This window comes from Sphaerodactylus townsendi, linkage group LG04 (genome assembly GCF_021028975.2).
Source record: "Sphaerodactylus townsendi isolate TG3544 linkage group LG04, MPM_Stown_v2.3, whole genome shotgun sequence".
Taxonomy (NCBI): domain Eukaryota; kingdom Metazoa; phylum Chordata; class Lepidosauria; order Squamata; family Sphaerodactylidae; genus Sphaerodactylus; species Sphaerodactylus townsendi.
In genome coordinates, this window is record NC_059428.1 from 73,966,620 (window position 1) to 73,988,001 (window position 21,382).

The 21,382-nt window shown below is 48.8% G+C and overlaps 1 protein-coding gene across 7 annotated transcripts in view; it reads left to right on the forward strand.

Annotated features, from left to right (window-relative positions):
• BCOR (BCL6 corepressor) overlaps positions 1 to 21,382 on the forward strand; it is a 100,055-nt gene that overhangs the window by 34,152 nt on the left and 44,521 nt on the right. For 4 of the 7 annotated variants that reach the window (XM_048493023.1, XM_048493028.1, XM_048493029.1 and 1 more), the window contains exons 2-5: positions 13,430 to 13,560; positions 15,981 to 16,059; positions 17,825 to 20,617; positions 21,269 to 21,322. In XM_048493023.1, the coding sequence (XP_048348980.1) occupies positions 13,475 to 13,560; positions 15,981 to 16,059; positions 17,825 to 20,617; positions 21,269 to 21,322 (3,012 nt within the window). In that variant the 5' untranslated portion in view covers positions 13,430 to 13,474. Of the gene's footprint in view, positions 1 to 13,426; positions 13,561 to 15,980; positions 16,060 to 17,824; positions 20,618 to 21,268; positions 21,323 to 21,382 lie in introns of all 7 variants that reach the window. The other 3 variants (XM_048493025.1, XM_048493024.1, XM_048493027.1) reach the window with 2 other exon arrangements.

Here is a 21,382-nt window from a genome sequence, read left to right on the forward strand (position 1 = left end):
TGTCAGAGCAAGTATGACATTACAACGGTAAATGTACTCATCCTCATCCTAGTATTCTCTGCTTTCATTCTGATCTGGCTCCAGCCAGCCACACTATCTATTTCCCCACCTCTTTCAGTGCTATATTTCACATTTCTTCCTAGTATTTGATTGTTGGACATTTAATAGATATTCCATTTATAGCCTGTTTGAAGCTTATGCAAGTTCCTTGCCATGGAATGACATTCATGGTACTACTTCTCGTGACCCAGAATGCATGCTTCTGCTGTAATGTTTGAAGAGGAAGTCACACATCTATCTCTGCCCTCAAATGCATGAACTGTCCTCACATCTGGTATAATTGATTCTCACCATGTGCAACTTCCTGCTTCAGATGTCTCTCCCGGAAGTACAAAAAAAGACTCCTGAATCTGCTTTCCTGGTCCTCCCTAGGGTTTGAAGCAGGGGCGTACCTAGGCAAACTGGCGCCCGGGGACAAAACCTGAGTTTGCCCCCCCCCCCCGCGAATGGGCGCCCCCTCTCCCCTACCATGACCATGACCATGATTTTTTGTACCAGCTCACAAAACACCTCCCACTCCCAGCAAAACATACATGGCTCTCTCCCCACCAACTCTTTTCCTAATTTCCTAATCACAACAACCCTATGAGGTAGGTTGTTAGCCTGAGAAACAACTCCAAGCCAGTGCAAGTCAGTATTAAGCATGTAAATCTCTCACAAATCACCCCAGCAAAACATTTACCAAACAAATGTCAGCATCATCTCTCACAAAACACCTCCAGTGGAATCCACCCCCAAACAGCATCACTTTCAATGGTGTTTAAACTAGGGAGAGCTCAGATTCTTTTTTAACGTCTACCTTAAAAGAGAGAGTCTGGGGTCGGCAGTTAAAACAAAGTGAAAAGTGATGCTGTTAAAGTAGGCTCCCCAACCCTGAAACAACATCACTTTTTTGAGGGGTTGGAGGTCGGATGAAACAAAGTAACCCGGAATAGAGCTGGAATCTGGGCAAATTTAGGCACATTAGGACAAAAATTGTCCGATTATGTCCTGCTTAAATATGAACAAATCACCGAATTCAAAAGGTATTTAAGGTTGGGGGGGAGGTATTTTTTGGTGTTTTTTCGACTATACTGGGAGTGCATTTTTAAAACTAGCGGCACCATGATTTCAGGGTACCATCCAGAGACTGCCCTGATGATACCACCCGAGTTTGGCGATGTTTGGTTTAGGGGCAGCAAAGTTATGGACCCCCAAAGGGGGTGCCCCATCCCCATTGTTTTCAATGGGAGCTAACCTGAGATGGGGGCTACCCATTTGAGGGACCATAATTTTGGTCCCCCTGAACATAACTTCACCAAACTTGGGTGGCATCATAAGAATAGTTAACAGATGATACCCTGACATTTTGGTGTCCCTAGCTTTAAAAATACATCCCTTCCAGGCACCCCAAGAAATTTGCCCAAGATTCTTTGTTTTGCAGTGACTTTGCTCCATTGTAGCTAATGAGGAATTTCTGAGGCAGGCTGCACATTTTTGAAGATAGAAGCACCAGACTTTCAAGGTGGCTCCAAGAGGCCTTGAGTAATAGCATCCAAGCTTGGTGAGCTTTGCTTCTGGAGTGGGGCGAGGGAGTTGAGAGAGTTCTGAGAGAGCCCACAGGCTTTCATGTGCAGGAGCGGGGAAACAAAATAAGCCTTTTGGGGGCCCATAAAATTGAACCCCCAGAAGCAAAGGTCTCCAAACCTGGATGATATTACCAGGAGGCCCTCCTGGAGCCACCCTGAAAGTCTGGTGCCTCTATCTTCAAAAATGTGCAGCCTGCCTACACACTCAGAAATTCCCCATTGGCTACAATGGAGCAAAGTCACTGCAAAACAAAGAATCTTGGGCAAATTTCTTAGGGTGCCTGGAAGGGGTGTATTTTTAAAGCTAGGGACACCAAAATGTCAGGGTATCATCTGTTAGCTATTCTTATGATACCACCCAGGTTTGGTGAAGTTATGTTCAGGGGGACCAAAGTTATGGTCCCTCAAATGGGTAGCCCCCATCTCAGGTTAGCTCCCATTGAAAACAATGGGGATGGGGGCACCCCCTTTGGGGGTCCATAACTTTGCTGCCCCTGAACCAAACACCACCAAATTTGGGTGATATCATCAGAATAGTCTCTGGATGATACCCTGAAAATTTGGTGCCGCTAGCCTTAAAAATGCGCCCCCTGCAGGCCGGAACGTGAAAAAACACTTTAAAAATTAAAAAACACACAAACGACCCTGAAATGTTGGCGCCCCCCACGTGACTAAATGGGGGGCGCCCGGGGACATAGGGTACCCCCTGTCCCTAGGCAGGAATGCCACTGGTTTGAAGCACTTCTCAGATTGCCTTTTCTCTTATGCTAATAGGGTGTACATGTCAATGATCTGTAAGGAAATTGACAACCTAACACTAAAAGTAACTTTTCAAGTCTCTGGCATTATTTGATATACATGTATAAATGTTGCTAACATGTGATAGAAAGCAGAGGAATGGTGTTTAAACTGAAAGTACATTCTAGCTATTTTAGGTTTACATTTGGACTACAGATGCAGGAAATAGAAGTGCTTTTCATTTCATGAGAAAATGACTGATGAAATTTTGAGTGTTCAAAGGGCAAGTTTTTAAATTAGCTAAGAACTCTGCAAGAGAGTGGATTTAGATTTGCAACGTGCCTAGTCTTTCGAGTCACCTGTGACCACAAGATCACTTAGATGGAAGCAATATCCACTGATGTCACCCAGATCCACTTAGTCTCATCGTTGAGATGACAGCCTTGCTGAAATGAGAAAAGACCAGGTGTTTTTAACCTGGTTTATGTAGAAGTTTTATTTTCCTCCCTACTGAACACCTTCAAGCATTTGGAAATATGCATCTGATTCCACTTCAGAACTGACACATCCTGGGGATAATATAGAACAATGGCAGAAATAGCAATATGTTTAGGCATGTGTAGGCAGTCCTCTTAAATTCACCTACATTTAAACTGGCTTGTGGATGGTCTCTCTTTTTTTGGCCGGTGCTGATTTGTTTTACAGCTACTGGCACATGTACATCGAATTTGATTTCTCCTCACTCTCATGCGGCATATCTGTCATTCTCCAGTTTCCATGCACAATGCGCTCTTGGTGGAAGATCCCCCCAGCAGTCATTCATTAAGCGCCAACGCCATAAATCGTGCTTTAACGTGACGCCTGCCATTTTCTGTAGGAATGTTGCTTGTGAAACTACTTTTGCCTTGGAGCAAAGGCGGAAAGATAAACAAGGCCGCCTCTCCAAAACACTGGCAAAATCTTTCCCTGCTTCCACAAATCTCTTAAAGTCACCCGACGTTATTTATTTCCCCAGGATTAGGCTGCTGCCTCTGATGAGGGACCGTCGATGGCTTTTTATTTTGGTCTTAAGGGGGAAAAGAGCTAATGCAAATTAGAGGGAAAATAATTTTCTTTCAGCGATATGCAATGTATTAGTCACTTGTTATCGTGCTTCGAGGCAGACCTCATTTGCGCGTCTGCCAACTCGCTCACATCTGCTCAGAGCTGTTCCGGGCATTTTAACCTTGGCGGTGTCGTGTCGTAGTCCCACGGATCAAGAGCCGGTAATTAAGGCTCTAAGCAGCAGAAAAAATTCATAGCCGCCCATCTGCAGCGCAGTTGCTTCCCAGCTCTCTCTCTCTCCCTCACCTCCCCCCGCCCGCTCTCCCCCTCCCCCATTTCGGGGCCGCCTTCGAAATGGCTCGGCAAGCTCTGGTGCGGTCCTTGGGACAGCCGCCTCCGAGGGCTCGTGTTGCGCGCAGCTTCCTCAACCTCGCCTGGCCATAAAACTTCGTCCAAGAGGCCGGCGCTGTGGTCCTGGGGAGGTCTTGCCCTGGGCAGTGGAACATTACGGCCAAAAGACTCGTCTGGACGCTCAAAGATGCTTGCACTTATTTCAAGGCGGGAGGAGAAAGCAGTCGCCAAGCGGCCCCTGGGAGGTTGGAAGGAGGACTCCCAAAACAGGCCGTGCCAGGCGCTGCTCAGTCCAGAGTCGGCGTGAGGCGAGTGACTAAGCCGGGGGACCGCAATCTTCGTCGGATGGAAGCCGCTTTTGGATTTAGGAGCGCCCCGCTCAGTCTTCACTTGAGGCTCAGTGGGGGGTGCTCCAGTTTCTGATTATGCCGAAATTGTCTCATAAAGGTCATTGGGAAGGTAAAGGAGGTCAGGAGTAATACGGGAAAACTTCGGTAAAGGGCTGCGGGGGGGGGGGCAGGCTTTAAAGGATCGGCCTGGGATTCAAGTGGATTTAGGGCGCGCGCGCCATACTTGTGCTGCTGTGAAACCTCTCTTGGAGCAAGGCTGTGCTCCTTAGCGTGCTCATTTGGAAGTCCCACTGAGCTCAGTGGGAGTTGCTTCTGAGTAAGGACAATAGGGTGGTGTTATAAATGGCTTGCGGATCGTTGCCACATAAGCCAGCCCTCATGTGAATTAAGTATACTGTACGGTTTTTTTTTTTAAACACATGCTGTTTATTATCCGTTTTCCAGTAAACACTGTAGACACGGGTTTTATGGCCGAGCAGTGATTATGGCGTGTGTTTGTGTGTGGGGAGTCACTTTTCCCTTCGTTTTTGGCAGACTGGTGGTCAACAGCACAATCCAGGAGGAAGCGCTCCTTCTTAAGGCCCACCGACACGAACGGGAGAGGCACTGCTGCTTTGATGCGGCTCCCCATTCATTCGAGTAGGACTCATGAATCTTTCCCACTGGATCTAGTCTCCAACGGCTTACTACGGCGTGACTTCCTAGGAACCGGTCTGACTGCTCCGGAGTAACTTGTTTCTGGGCCCATCGGGGGCTTTAACTCGGCCAGCGCTCTTTAAAAAGGGACGATGACGGATGGCGCTGTTGGCCTCCCCTCTTCCCAGTTCGGCTACAATCGTCCCCTTTCGAGAGCGCTTCTCTCCCGCACCAGTCGGCGGGGGGGGGGGGGGGGGGGGGGAGACGCAGGAAGACGGGGGGAGGAGGAGGATTTCAGCCTCGTTAAGCTGGGCAGAGCGCTGGACCGCGCCCAACCGAGCTGCCTCTCCAGGCGACGCGCCGGCCATTTGCTGGCCGAGCGGCTCGCTGGCCTCCATCCCGGCTGCTGTTGCCGGAGGCGGCGGCTGAGGCTGCTGCGTATCTCTCTGTGCGGGGACGGGGGGGCGGGCGGGCGGGGGGCGGAGGCGCTGCGCTCCCAATCAATCCGGCCCTGGCTGCCGCGGCTCCGCAAATGAGGCAACCGCAGGGACTGTCAGCCGCAATTAAGCAACAGCCGCTCGCCCGGGATCAATATCGGTCGTTTCACCGCGAACCCGGCGCTGTCTTCGGGACTGGCGGAATGGCTGCAGCGCTAAAGGAGAGCAGCGCCGAAGAACTGGGGCAGGCGGGCAGCCAGCAAGGCAGGGCGTGAGGCGCATGAATCATGAGGGCGTGTGTGTGTGTCTCTCTGTGTGTACACAACATACAAAAACCCGGGCATGCACAGCAGGAGGTGCGAGCCCATCGAGGTGGCTGTTTTGTTCCTCCTGCCCACCCTTGGTGTACGAGGCACAACCAAGCTCTTGGTCATAGAGGGGGCGATTGTCCCAGGGCCGCTCCACTTCTCCTGGAACCTTTGGGCGATGAAAAGTTCTCCAGCACCATTCTGAGCTGCAAACGGGCTTGAACGGAAGGGAGCGCGCCCCCCCCCTCGCCGCACCAAGCTGCCTCGCGCGCTACTTTTAAAACTAAAGCGATTGATCGAAATGTTGACATTTGAAAAACAAAATGAAAGTCGACCTAAGTAGTCAGAGGATCGGTCTAGAACTGAAGGCTCCGCTTGCCGAGCTCGGGAGGCTTACAAGGGGTTAAGGAGTAGATTTCCCCCCTCCCCAGCGGTGGCTTGGCTGGCACAGACAGGGAGGATGTTTACCTGAAAGGCACCTTTGGGCCGAGCAGGCTGGCTCGCCGGGCGTCCTCCTCCCGCCCTCCCCTGCTCGGCCGCTGCTCCCCTTCGGCCCCATGGCTCTGCCGCGGCCTCCCTCGCGGCCTCCGAAGGCAGAAGCAGACGAAGCCTCCTGCTCTGAATGCCTAAAATGGCGCGGCGGGGCCGGGAGCGGCGAAGAGGGCCGAGGAGCTCGGGGCGCAGCTGGAGGAGAGTCCGGGGAAACCAGCCGCGGCCGCTGGGCGTGGTGGGACGAACGAGGATCGCTACGGAGTCTTTTTTTGGGGTGGGGATCAGATTCAGACAGGCGGGGGGGGGGGCGGCGCGGCGCGGCGCGAGAGACGAGATCCAGTCAGCCCTCGCCCTCCGCCTCCCAATCGACGGGGGGAGGGGGGGGCACCGAATAGTGAAATCAGCTGGCAGAAGCCATACAAATAAGCCCCTGGGCCCATTGCCGCAGCTGTCCCTCAGTTCTGCGGCCTGAACCACAAGGGCCTCCCGCGGGGCCCCTCCCCAGCCCCTTTGCCGCCCTGCATGGAACGCATTGGCTGAAGGGTGTGGGTGGGAGGGTCGGGAGGCAGCCTTTGCACCCTTTCTTTCTGGATGGCCTCCCGCCATTCTCACCCCACAAGTTGCTCGCGACTGCTGCTTGGGCATGGCGACCAATGGTCCAATGTGCCCCACCTTTGGTAGTGGAAGGGCTCGGATGGGAGGGGCGCACGGCAGAGGTGACCGCTTTGCAGCTGTACCTGTCCGAGAGACACCAGGGAGCGGCGGGCTGGAGAGAGCCTTGAAGCGCCGCTGCTGGCCTCTCCTCCCCCCGCTGGCCACTTCTTCTTCTTCTTCCGGCCTCTTGCTGCACTTTCTGTCTCCGCAGGAGGCGGCAGAAACACTCTCCCCCCCCCCCCCCACTCGCGTGGAGAAGGGCCTTCCTCGCTTCTGCGGGCGGGCTGAGTCGGCAGGTTCTTTCCGCCACCTGAACCCTTTCCACCGCCCCATCTCGAAGGCAGGGGCCTCCTCCCAGCGACAGCGTTGCCAGGAGAATCGCGGGAGGCAGGCCACGATCTCTGTACCCGCCCCGGCAGTCTCCCACGCCGGGGCGCCTCGTCTGATCTGCGCCGATCTATGAACCCGCCGCCCGCCCCGGGCAGCCAAGGCCTCCTCTGCTGCACGTTGTTTACTGGAGGAAAGTCCGGCTCGCCTGGTGGCGCGTGACTGTGTGGGAGACTCCGGAGAGAAGTTCGGTGTGCTGGGAGGGAGGAGGAAGTTGAGATCTTCAAACAGACTCCCGACCGGGGCCTCCTTGCTCGTTGGTCGCTTGCCAAACTTCAGCTGCCTTCCGCCTAGCCTCAATATACGTATATTTGGAACCGGGTTTTAGACCTGGCAGGCGCGTCGTTCCTAGTTAGATGACTGAATGACATGTCACCCGTCTCGGATAAAGGTCAACTCCCCTCCCCCCCCAACCGTGCAGCACAGAGCATGCAGTTGCTTCACTCCGCCTGGCTGGCATAGTTTCAAGATACCGGCCGTTGTAGTACCACTCCCAGCCCCACCCCGGTGTATTAAAATGTACCGAGCCACATGCATTAGCCATTTGTTTGATATTTGGTCACTGCAAGAAAAAGGGTAGCGCAAACTGGAGTACGATCCCTCCTAGGCTGCAATACTATTTAAAATTCATAAATGAAAGCGTCACCGATTAAACCAGTTTCAGTCCATTCCGGAAGTTTACCGGGAGGCACTGCCTGGCCTGCAAAAAGTACAGTGTGTACGCGGGACTACTCGTGAGTAGGTGGGTTTCAGCGAATGGCTGGTTTAAGCATGGCTCTGGAAAGACGAAAACACTTCGTCCGTAGAGCTTTACGCACTCGCATGGTGTTTGGTGTAATCTGCGCTCCTGCTCGTGACACTGAGCTGCTTTTCACGGGTAACCACAGTTTACGCAAGACGCCCTGCGAGCGCCAAGTCCGGCCTCGGTGCATCGCGCTCAGACGGATCATCTTGATAGGAGGCAGCTCCTTCAGACGGCTTAGAGACCTGGGGGAAGGGGGGAGAGTGCGGGTGGGCAACTTGCAGCTTCGTTTTAATTTCCGGGGGTCCTCTTATGCTTAACTAACTCTTGCTCGGTCAGCCCCACTTGTTCTGCTCCAGCTATTACCCACCGACATTAACTATACATGTAGCTCGCTAAAGCGAGCCGCCTGCAGTTCAGCTGACGACGGGTCTGTGGTTTCTGCAGTGGAAACTGGCAGGCTGCCAAAAGGAGCCGGAGGTGGAAAGAGTCAAGGCGCCAAAAGGGAACTTGTGCGCTCGCTGCCTTCTTCCTGGCTAGCTGGAGCTGCTCGAGCCCGGCTGGGGCTTCCTCCCCTGTTATTTTACTTTCACCTTTGTAGTTATATTGGCTGGCAGTAAAGGACCTCCTCACCACTGTGAGTGGCGGGGAAAGCGGATGGGAAGGGCAGACGAGAGCCTGAAACTCTGCATGGCTCGTCATGACCCTCTCCTCCTTCCCCAGGAGGCAAAGGCAAAACGCTGCTGCTTCCCCTGGCCGCGGGCATCAGGTTTTTCTAGTTTGCAAAGGCAAGAGTGTGCTAGCAAAACTTCGCTTCGCGCCCTCCGCCGCTGGCGTCAGTGGCTGCCAAAAGCCTGTTGATGTTGCGAGGAGATGCATGCAAACGTTTCCCTTTTGGAAGGAATCGAGAAAGACGGGGGGGCCCTCCATCGATCGCGCAGGGTGCCTGTCTGTCTGCCGCACAGCGGCGCGGAACTTGTGCTGCGAGGACCGGGTGTTCAGGCAGCCGCCAGGCGAGCGCGGCTCGGCGGTGGGGGGAAGGGCAGGGATCGAGTCGTTCGCCGCTTGCGCTCGTTCGCTCCCTCGCTCGCCGTGGTGCATGTGTCGCTTCCCGCCCCGCGCCCCCAGCAGCGAAACCCCGGGCGTGCATCTCAGCCTCGCCAGAGCGCTTGACGGGTTTGTCAGCCAGACACCCCCGGGAAGGAAATTCCGTGGCCTATTTGGCACTCGCGAGCCCGCCTTTCGCTGCCTTGGGTCACACGCTCTGGCGCAGCGAGCCTCGCTCTTGCGGAGGCGCTGCGTGGTTCCCCCTCCCCCCCCCCCCGTGGGGCTTTCCAGCTCCATCTGGTAGGAGGAACGGAAACTGCTGCAGCTCGTTCTGCTCTTAGTTTACGCACGCTGCTGGGAAGCCTCTGCAGGCTAGCAGAGGCTTTGCGAGGGGGTGGAGGGAGAAAGAAAAGAGGGTGGGGTGGGAGTTTCTTTCTTTTTTCTTTAGGTCTCGAATGGCCGCTAGATGCTGGTAAAGACGCGTATACAAAGTTATTTATTTTCTGACGCCTCCTTCTCTTCCGCTCCTCGTCTCCCTGCAAACTGTCCATATAATGCTCAGCCGGATGGCCAAAGATAATATATAACAGGCTATACTTAGAACTTGCAGAAGGAAACTAGGAAAAATGGTGGTGGAGAGAAGCAGTGACCCCTCCCAACATGCTTTGGAGTAGGAGGAGGCGGAAAGGCTAAGAAGTGACTTAAATTTCCGGCCTAAGGCTGTGGCCTTTCATATCCCAACTTAGGAACTGACATAAATAGGCCTTGCTTCCACGTCACTAAGTGTAGAGACAGGTGGATGTCATGAAAAGTTAAGCTGCATTTTCAAAGCCAACCCGAGCAACTGAGTGGGACTGGATGCCAAAAGGTTGTACTTGAGAAAAGACTATGGTGTTTTTCCTATACATATCCATGCCTGGAGGCAGTACGTGCCCAGTCCTCAAAAGTGTACTACCAGTTAGGAGAGGAATCACTGAACAAAACAGGACGGTTCTGGATACGTCTGTGCGCGTCGTTTAAGTCAGTGAGACTTTCAAGTCACTAAGGCTAGTTCCATATTTAAATGCAATACACTTGGGAGTCCAAAGAAGCGCTGCTTCTTAACTGCGGCGGATCCATGACTGTACTGGGGTTGTCTATAATGTTTGCCGCACAGCAGGGAATTGTGACAAGCAGCATTTATGTCCACTGTCCTGGAAACCCCTTTCCTCGATTGTCTTAAGAACAAACACTGAGCGAATGGAGTCTGAAGAGTTAAAGTCTGTTGCTTGTTGCAATGAAATTATGGCTGGCAGTGGCGCCGCTGTTTGTTCAACAGACCTCCACTTTTAAACAGTTCACAAAAAGTTCATCAGGGCGGCGGCGATTATAAATAACGTATGTATCTATCCCACTGCTAAGCACGACCCTGAAAACGAGCAGAAACTAGCAAACATCCCGTACCACCCACCTTTCTGAAAAACTTGCTGTGCTGTAGATTGCAAGCGTTTTGCAGTCACAGAACCGGCTTGTCCACCGAACACGCCCAGCTGTTTTTTTTATCGGGGGTCTCCGCAAAACTCTTTTACTTCCTACTTTCCGTGTTCCACCCACCCACCCACCCACCCGCTTTCGCCTTGTCACCGGAGTGCAGGCGAGATTCACAAAAGAGCATTTTGCAACCTCTTCGGTTGCACAAGCACAACAACAGATCCAGTTTTCCATGCCTCGAGCAGGGCCCCTCAGTGCAAACCCCTTTGCCCGAGGCAAGTTTCGCGGTGTTGAACAGCAAAGAGATATGCTTGTCTTGCAAATAGACGGTGGTCTAGTTTTCACCCCCTCCCATGGTTATTTTTTGAGGGGGGAAGCAGGGGATATTGGAACACTTGAGTGGCTATCACATCTCTGCCAATTGTGCAATATCTGCCTTTGACCTTTCACTCATTCCAGATTGCAAACTTTTACATTCAAAGCAAAGGTTCTCGTGCATCGCGCTCTCAGAAGTGAGTCCCTTCAGTTGAACCATCAAGTACCCTTTGGAAGTTTTTACACTTAAGTATTTCATTTGTTTTTCGCAAAGACATGCCAAAGTGCCAAGGAATACACTTGTAGCAAAGAAACCAGAAGAAGTCACGTTCCTCTAATCAAGATACTGAACATGTTAAAAGGGGGAGGGGAGGAGACGGAGGGGTGCCCCATCCCTTCAGGCAGCTCTATCTGGACTTTGTGTTCACTCCATTCCTTACAGATGAGGCAGCGTCCTGGGCGCTAGTAACCGTATGTAAAACTCTAAATCACTCTCTCAGGCCGCGACTGCTCCATTTGAAAACATTACGAGCTGTGCATCTGGAAAACTGTAAATCTGCTCAGCAAAACCCGTCTTGTCTCTCCAGTAGAATAACTCCTTTTGAATATTTCCTCCTAGTCTCTAAAGATACTGGGGGTGGGGATGGGGGGGGTACTAAGGTAGGGGAAAGGGTGCAGTTTCCTTTCCTCGCAGCAATTTGAGCAGACGCCATTATTACTGTGCAGGGAGGGAGTGGGATATGGCATAGCATTAATATACATTTGTTCCATACGTGGGGTTGAGCACAAAAGGCTTCTTTAAGTATCCGCGAAGGAAGGGCGGGTTGGGGGAGGGGTGTGTGTGGCGACGACACAGAGATGCTTGGGAGAACACAGGAGTTCCTTGACGTTTATTTCTGAAGATCTGTGATCGTGTGTGAAGCTTTGTGTGAAGCAATTTGGAATGTTCCTCTCCCCATTAATACGCCAAAAGGGTTAATTATTTGCATATTTTGGAGCCTGGAACCAGGGAAGTTAGAAGGCTTTCATTAGAAAGGCATGTACACATTACGTAGCCGTCCTTGTGTAGCAGAGGCAGCCAGACTAAAATTGCAGTGTCCGTACCATTTAGTCTCGGGTAGTCTCACTGAAGTTAAGCTAGTGAAATGAGAGGCGGGAAACTGGTGGATTGGCACCCGGCTCCCGGAACTTGGAAGCCCGTTTATTCCAGTGGGCGGCTATTCTCATGACTACTCGGAAGTCTCTCCCTTTGAATTCCCCAGTAAACTTTGTTCGGCTACACGTGTATTTGGGCAGTATACTGAAAAGCAGTATAGTATACTGAAAAGCATTTTTTCCTCTGAAATATTAACAGTTTGTTCAATATGATTTACTCATTAGTAAGTTTGCTTAGGATTAAAGCCCTAATGTGTCTAGTAATATAAGCTGAATCATTAGGGAGGGATTTTGTGAGTGTGTGTATGAACGTCCCCGTGTGTCATTGCGGGGGGGGGGGCGAGAGGAAGAGCTGCGCATTAAAGACTCCCCCTACTTATTAACCCAGCATTTAACAGCGGGATGCAGGCTGAAGCTCAGTCAAAAGAAACGACTGAACCTCCAAAGAGCAATTAAAATCCGGCACTGGAATAAATCATGCGCCGCGATAATCGTGTTAATAAAACGCAGCTTGTCCTGACACTTCACTCATGCAGCAAACTAGAATTTAATGCGGGTGGAGATGGCGCGTTCGGGAGGGAATAAAGGCAGGCGAGGCATCTCTCCCCCCCCCCCCCTTCTGTTGGCTGGACGCGAAAATCCGGTTGCCTTTCACCTGCCTTCCCCGCTGTACACAGCGCCGATCCATTCGGACTGCAAATGCTTCTTCAGAGAGCCCGCTAATGATTTCTTTCCCTGGAGTGAGCAGGCGTCATTGAATTACTCAAAGCACTCAAAGCAGCAGCAGCAGCAGCAGCACAGCAACAACAGCACCAATAGTCAAAGCCACTGGGGTTTGGTTACTTAATCAAATCAAGGGGTGGGGAGCTCATCAGCCCCCTTTCCATGTTTAACCCCTTTATGTGCTAGGATACTAACTTTTTCTCTGAGTGAGATACATACGTAGGTAGGTAGGTAGACAGACAGACAGATAGGGAAGGGTAGAAACTTTCCTTATGTGATACATTTTTAAAAACACCTCCTAAGTGTTTTTATCATCTACTATATTTTAAGCTGTAAAGAAACTTCTGTAGCAGTATCTCTTATATTTTGGATTTCTTTTAATTAGGCTATCTTTTGTAATTTTGCTGGGAAAGGATGGGATATAAATCAAATCAAAATAAATAATTCTGTACACATTCAAGTCTAGGGTAACCACTTTTAAGACCCGTAGGAGTTAAGCACTCTTAAGGCCCATAACACAAGTGAAGAAGGCTTAATTCTTCTGTGATCAGACAAATAGTAGATAAGTATACTCATTATTATTAGTTGCAATTCTTTTTGTTTGAGTGCTGCAGTTCTAGTACTACTAAGCCCTAGTACAAAAGTATCAATGGTGCTATTTGTAATGAAACTGAAAAAAATTAAGCACAAAGGTTGTCTATATTGTGGAATGTACCGTAATTTTGAGGATGGCACTAGGGAGAAGGTCTTTCTTGTTTGACTTACAAATGCCCACAATTTGCTTATTTTATTGCATTGTCTCCTATTTACTGTTTTAACCAGACCACACTTACCCTGTGCCAATCCTGTATTATCCCAAATGAGAATGATTGCCTCATTGTCATTTCTGCTCTTCCTCTTAGGTTGCTCTTTGGAACTCATTCTTTCTTGCTTTTTCCCCCCCCCCCAGTAGACTATAAATACATGTGAAGAAGGGTCTCTGTTCTAAGGTGACGTCATGCTTTCTGCAACTCCCCTTTATGGCAATGTTCACAGCTGGATGAGCAATGAAAGGATCCGCATGTGTGGAATTAATGATGACAGGTAAATAGTTAATCTTATGCAGAGTTAAACTCTTGTGTTCTGTGGTTGTTAGGGGTTTCATAGTTTATTATTTTTCCTATGTCCCTACCTTCTGACCAGGAAAGGGGTTTTATGAGGAAATGTGATTTAGAGGAAGGAAGACATGGAACGTGATGGCTATATTCGGTTTCTTGATTTAATGTTTTGATGATGACCAGGAAAGCAGGAGGGATCCTAAGAGGCTTGCTGCACTGTGACCAGCTGGCTAAAAGTGATGCTCCTCCGATCTCTGTGAAACCCCCCATACTGCATCTATCTTTTTGCCAGTGTAACTGGCGAATGGGGGCATTCCTGCACCAAAGGTGCTCAGGAAATCAAGCAAAGCTGGCTCCATCCATGGGCACTCTCCCTTTGGTGCTAGTTGGGCTCCTGCTTAGAGAGACACTGGTGCTGCAGCTGCATTGGTGCCCAGATGTTGTGCTGCCATGTGGCTCCCCAACACCCACATAAGTGCCAGTGTAAGAGACATTGATGCCAGGCCCGGCCCCGCCAGGCTGCCCAGGCTCCTTCGCCGGTTGAAGGAGCAGCCAGGCCAGGAGCCTGCTGCATGCCCAACGGGCGCCCCTCAGCCCGGCCCTGCCAGGCTGCTCCTTCAGATGGCGGAGGAGGATGGCGGTGGTGGTCCTGGGTAGCCTGGTGGGTCAGGCGAAGGGGTGCCTGGTGGGGTCCACGGCAGGCTCCTGGCCTGGACAGGGGCATGATTTTGCACCCCCATGTGATCTAATGGGTGACGCCCAGGGTCAATTGACACCCCCCCATGTCCCTCTGGCAGATGCACCCTGATTCCCCATCATGCAGTGCCATTTTCCCTCAGGCCTATTATGCTTTCCTCAGGTTGCTGGTGGACACTTCGTTGTTTTTGTAAAAAAAAAAACCTGCCAGTTTTTATATACTTTTTTTCATTTAAAGCATCTTAATGCCACATTTCTACCCAATCAGCATCCCAAAGCCAGCAACACATACAAACAGTAAATATTGTAACAATTAAAAACAGCATTTAAAATTATAAAGTAATTCAGTAAAATGCACATAAATAAACAATACCAGAACCAGGGAGGAGGGAGGGCCAATTACTTTTACTGAAAGTATGCCAAGCAAAACAAGTCTTCATATGGTGGAAGACAACAATAGAGGAAGATAGATAAATCTCCCTGGGGAGGGAGTTCCACAGTTTTGGTGCAACAGGGAGGTCACTGCTTGTCTAGTCTCAGAGGGTGGGTGGTAGCCAAAGCAGATGATGGCTGGACTGAAGATGGCTGGACTGAATGATAGGTGGACTGAAGATGGCTGGACTGAATGATAGGTTCATATGGAAGGAGGTAGCCCTTAAGGTATGTTGTTAAGGTATGTTGGTTCTGGGCCATACAGGCAGTGGTGGGATTCAGCAGGTTTGCACTTCAGCAGAACCGGTTGTTAAAAGGTGCTTATAGACCATTTTATCAGTTTATCCAACAGGAGGTCTGGGTCCAGGAGCACCTCCAAACTGCGAACCTGCTCTTTTAGGCAGAGTGCAACCCAATCCAAGAGCAGGAGATAACCCATTTCCTGGGTCAAATATTTGTTTCACCACTAGCACCACCATTTTGTTGGGATTCAGTTTCAGCTTGTTAGAGCCCTCTTATTTACTACAGGTGTTACCTTCCCCCGCCCCCCTGAATAGACCCCCAGAGATAGGTAGGAAGAAATGCTTGACACAATCTGAAATGGTGCTTGATGTGGCCTAGGAAGTGTGGGAGTAACTGAATGCACAACAGTGGTTGCACTGATATTCCTTTATGTTAACAATAATAGGCTAAAAAAGGCAAAAACATGGGCATTACTTTTATCTTTAAAAAGGAGAGATCCACTTTAAGTACTACAGGATTAGAACTGGCCCTTCTAGGTATTGATGAAACTTTCCTTCTGCTGTATGTTAGCAGTTATGTACTTGGGATGTGAAAGTTGGCCCTTGTCAGTGTTTTCTGTGATAACAAGTCCCTGAGCTGCAACACTGCTAAGGCACAGATGTGTGGCTCTCCCTTCAGCACCAAACAGCTGACATTTGTTTGATATTTGAAGTGTATTTTAATTTTTCCTCCCTCCATTTTTATATAAATGGTGCATAAAAGGTGCATTAATAGATTTGACTGTTCCTAAGAGTCAAGAGTACTTTAGTATTAGGTCATCTACTTTAGGACAAAGTTTTGAAATATCGCTAATGACTAATAACATTAAAAATGTTTTACACCAGATCTACTGTCCGGTAATATATTGTTGTTTAGAGGTTATCAGTTCTTGTTCAGTAGCGTGCAGATAAAACAATGTAACTAATGGTTTTTTTTCTTCAAATCAAACTATACAATCCCTAATGACAAAAAATATTAAATATCTCTTAAACATAGGAAAATCCCGGTTAATGATGGAGATGCCTTGAAAAGCAGACTGGAATTAAGGGAAGAAAATCACCTGAACCACAGTGTGGTAAGAAACTGATAGTTCAGTTTTACAATAACATGCTTTCACTCAGTTTTAGTATTATGTCTTCGGTTTCAAATAATGCTTCAAGAGCCTTTAAGTACAATTGAGACTAATAAAAGCTTTAGTTGTTGATGCCTGTTTTCAGGTAGTAGGTTTACATTGTATCCTTTCATGGCATGGTTAAACTCTTCCTATTCGTTTTATTCACAGTAAGTCTCTGAAGCGCTTATACTTTGTTATATATACCAGCAATGTTGCACGGCATATTTCAGTTACACTCCCCAGACTGGAGGTCTCAACAGTGTCTGACAGCCGCCTTGGGCTGATGGAACAGTCTGAGAGCCTTTGCTCTAGTTCCAGTGCCTGGACGAGGGGCTGTCCAGAAACCCCCGCGTATGCCACACTGAACTCTCTGAAAGAAGGAAGGGCTGTAAATATGATAACATGGGGGTGCAATTTCTAGACCTGGTTCTAATTTCCAAAGGGGACATAAGAATCTCCAGGATGATCAGTCTTGGTACCGGAAACTGGATTTGCTTTCTCTTTCTAATGGGCTGTTCTGTAGTGGTGCTGATGATCCTGTGCTAGCCACACTCTAAACCAGGGGTCTGCAACCCGCATGCGGCTCTTTCAACCTCATACTGCGGCTCCGCATGGCCTGGAGGTTGGAAGGTAGCGTGGGCATGTCCCTCCAGCCCTCCAGAGCAGTGCTGGAAGGAAAGGTGAGTGGAGGGGCCAAACCGGAGGTGGCTTTGTGCGTGACAGCGCCTCTTTTTGCATCCCCTCCACTCACCTCTCCTTCTGGAGGGCTGGAGGGACACGCCCATGCTGCCCTCTGACCCCTGCCATCCCCCCTCTGCCCCATGGAGCCGGTGGGCAGAAGGGGTTTCCCTACCCGGTGCCGCTGCCTCCCGCAGTGTGAGAGGTGGCAGCACCAGGCAGGCCACAGACGCCATCCCCCCTCTGCCCCACAGAGCAGGTGGCTGCCTGCTCCGTCAGGCAGAGTGGGTTTCCCTGCCCGTGGCCTCCGCCTCCCAGCGCTGGAAGGAAAGGTGAGTGGAGGGGCCAAACCAGAGGCGGCTCTATGCGGAATCCGTCTCTCTGGCTCGGTCTATCTTTGGGGCCATGGAAAACAGGTCCAAATGGCTCTTTGGGTGGTAAAGGTTGCCGACCCCTGCTCTAAACCCTTAGGCAGAGGAACTGTGGGTTTCAGCACCTCTACCAAATTATATGGCAGGGAGGGCAGAGGGCTGGTAATGTGGCAGGCAGATACACTGGGAGAATAGAGTACTTGTAGGGCCCTGGTTTGGGGATTGTTGAATTTAACAGGATTTCCTCTAAGACTGTTACCTTCCTAATTCCTGAAAAGGCTGCTGTCCCTTGCCTGCCAGTGCTGTGGTATGGTTTGCTTCTTCCCAGAGCTGGGGTACCTGTTCTCTCCTGACTTGTAGCTATTTGCTAAACTGAAAAGGATCTTGAAGCCTATTTAGATGCTAGTGAACTTTTCTTTTTATCTAATCTTTATTTTTGTTAATTGAGCTTGCCAGATGATAGACAGGCTCCTTAGACCCAAGTGTGACGCCTATAATCTTTACATGTTTGATTTACTTTACTCCTCTGCATTTTCTAGTTTAATCTGCCCACATTTGCTTTTAACAATAAAAAGTATTTGCTTCCTGTAGTTTCCGATCAGTTAAAAAAACGGATCTTTAGGCTTGAATGGAATTTTGATGAAATGCCAAAGTAATACCTGTCTTCTTTTACAAAGGTGGATGCGACAGCAGTGCATCGTATCGACACCCTGGCCGCCCTGGGCATGGACCGGTCTGGAATGATGCGAGAAGGGCTTAGAGTTCCCGGCAGTATTGTCTATTCCAGTTTGTGCGGACTTGGCTCAGACAAGCCCCGGGATGCTACAAGTGCTATTGCTGGTCTTGGATTTGCTCCTGAGAGAAATTCAGAGATACAATTCAAGTCTAATCCCACTGAAGGAATAGAAAATGCAGCTGGAAAGCCTCCAAATGGCTTCAGCGCGATATACAAAACGCCACCTGGAATACAAAAGAGTTCTGTTGCGGCTGGGGAGACCCTAGGCCTGGACAGAAGCTCAAGTGACAAACAAAGTCCTCTCAATGTCAATGGTGCTAGTTACTTAAGGCTACCCTGGGTACATCCTTATATGGAGGGTGCTATTTATCCTTTTCTTGAATCACCAAATAAGTATCCATTGAACATGTATAAAGCCTTGCTACCTCAGCCGTCCAGTTACAGCTTGCCACAGCATCTGGCTTACTCACCTGTATGTACAAATGGTGAACGTTTTTTATACTTGCCACCTTCCCATTATGTTGCTCCCCACATTCCGTCATCATTATCTTCACCAATGAGGATCTCAGCCGCATCAGCATCTCAGGCAATTCCTCCTTTAGGGCATTGTTCAGATAAAAGTTTGTCTTGGAAGATTGGAGTCAGCCCTGTGAATCCCATTGACTCTCATGCCTATGCGCATATCCAGAACACCAAACCACCCAGAGTCCCATCCGCTAAGCCAGCTGCTAGCAATTTGCCAACAGACCCTGCTATCCTGCTGCCTCATTCACCAAGAGTCCACCTCCCAACACAGGTTGGTGATGCCTATTCAGAGTTCCACAAACACTTTTCCAGCATTCCAACATCTCCTTCTTCAGTTACTCTCCCAAAGCCATACGGGAATGTAAGCAATGAATTTCCTCCTTCAAGAGCCTCCAGTGGAAAAGCTCCCAAAACTCACGATACAGGGGAAATTTCTCAGCAGCCTACCATACATGCAAGGAAAACAGGTCATGACAGAAAAGATAGCAGATCTCCCCCATTATTAGAAAAACAACAAACTGTTACCAAAGATGTTATAGACAAACCTCTGGATTTGTCATCAAAAGTTGTTGATGCTGAGACAACCAAATCTGATCATGTTAAGAAAATGGCTCCAACTGTATTAGTTCATAGCAGGGCTGGTAGTGGATCGGTTTTACCTGGAGGTGATCTTCCAAAAGAAACTATTTCTCCTGGGAATGTCTGTCCTATCTATAGACCTGAAATAATTAGTACTGCACCTTCCTCCTGGGTTGTTCCTGGTCCAGGTCCAAACGAAGATAATGCTGGGAAAAACATACAGTTGAAAAACAAGGCGTTAGACTGGGTGACGCCACAGCAGCGAAGTTCTTCTTGCCCTAGAATGGGAGGTACAGAAGCTGTCATTAATAATATTTCAGGACCTGTGTCAAGTGGAGGCCGGCCAGCATCGGCTTCTCCAGCTCCAAATGCTAATGTAGATTGCCCCAAGACTAATAGTTCTGTGGAAACCACTGCAACTGTTATACAGCACGTAGGACAACCTGTAACGCCATCATCTTCAAAGCATGGTAATAAGACAGTTAAATGCAACAATCAAGAACCTATTTTCAAAGTAAATGAGAGCACCCTTGCACCAGGTTCCATATTTTTCCCTCCAAACGATGCATTCCGATCTCCACCATTACCCTATCCCAGAAGCTATCTCCCGTACCCGGTTCCAGAAGGCTTAGCTATAGGCCCTTTGTCCCTGCAGGGAAAAGGACCTGTGTATCCTCATCCAGTTTTGTTACCCAGCAGCAGTCTTTTCCCTGGGCACCTGGCTCCTAAACCTACCATTCCGTACAGCCTGCCAACAAGCAGAGGTGAGTTTATGACCTATCAGGATGCATTAGGCATGGGAATGGTACCTCCTGTGTTGTTGCCACATACAACTTTGGAGCTGAAGGATGAAAAATCAGAACGGAGATCTAGATCCCATGAACGGCTCCGTTACGAGGATCCTGCTTTAAGGAGCAGAGTACCAGAGATGCTGGAAACCAGTACAAAGCTACACTTTGAAGTACCTACAGACAGAAATGTGAAATCCCACCAAAGTTTAAGTCATAATAAAAATACTGCCAAAAGTGACAAGCACATGCTTGCTGAACTCAGAGATGAGCAAGATACGAAAAATGAAACAAATTTAACAAAACCCAGCTTCCCTATTGAAAACAGTAATCATGCTAACGACCCTGCAAAGCACAAGGTGGACCCAGCTTTTCAGCACAGAGATTTTATTCTAACTAGAGAAGAATGTGGAAGAAATAATTTCCATGAAGAGTACAACTTTAAACACACTCAGAGCCCACTCCCGTCGCTGTTCACCTTAAGGAAAGAGGACCTTTCAGTGAGCCAAAACAGAGAGAGGTTAGCGGTTCCCCCGTCCTCTTTGTACTTGGACACTGCTCATGGGAATGATGGCTTGTCTATGTCTTTTTGCAAGATGCCAGATGATACTAAGCAGCTTTGTATGGGAAATGCTCAGTCAAGTCTTGAAGTAAATCAGACATATGCCAAAGAGGGGACTGAGAGCATAGAATCTGAGGGCAAACTCCTGAAACCTAAGCCATCTAAACTGGCAAAGAGAATTGCAAACTCTGCTGGTTATGTAGGTGACCGATTCAAGTGTGTTACAACTGAACTGTATGCGGACTCTAGTCAACTCAGCCGAGAGCAGCGGGCTCTGCAGGTGAGTCTATGAGATTTAACTACAAAAGCTTTTTTTTTTTAATTATAAGATTACAGTTGAGAATGAAATTTTGTATATTACACAGGCTGGGGAATATATGTATGTATTACAATTTTAAGAGTATTTTAACACATGTAGTAAAATTAAATTTGCATATATTTAGGTTCAGTTATGAAGCCAGGGATATTTGAACAGTACTAGACATTAGTTATAATATGTAGTAGTCTGTATTCTGAATTATTTAATCTCATGAGCATAGTATACATCGTAGTAATGAAGGGGATCTGACGAATGCATGATATGTTTTACTAGAGCTAGCCTAGCTGGAGCCAGGTGGCTAGAGCTAGCCTGTATTTGGCTAGCGCTGTAATAGTAATGGCAAATGTTCTGATTAAAGAGCCAGAGATGACATTTTATAAAGAGCAGTAGCAGTCATATATTAGTGGGTTAAATGGAACTTCTTTACCAAGCAAAAATGTAGCATGAAGGAGTAGAAGTTGTAGTGAATTGTAGGATGATGGCAAAGTATTGTAGGTTACTTTTGAGTTAAGCCAAATTGTTTTGCGTTGTTAAGAAAAGAATTAGTTGATGCTTATAAAAATGGATGAAATTATCTAAATGATCCATTGAGTGCCCATTTTAATTACATAGATGGAAGGATTACAAGAGGACAGTATTTTATGTCTACCTGCTGCTTACTGTGAGGTCAGTTCTTCAAATTTTTATTACTAGAATCTTGCATAAACCTTTGAGTTAAAATTTCAT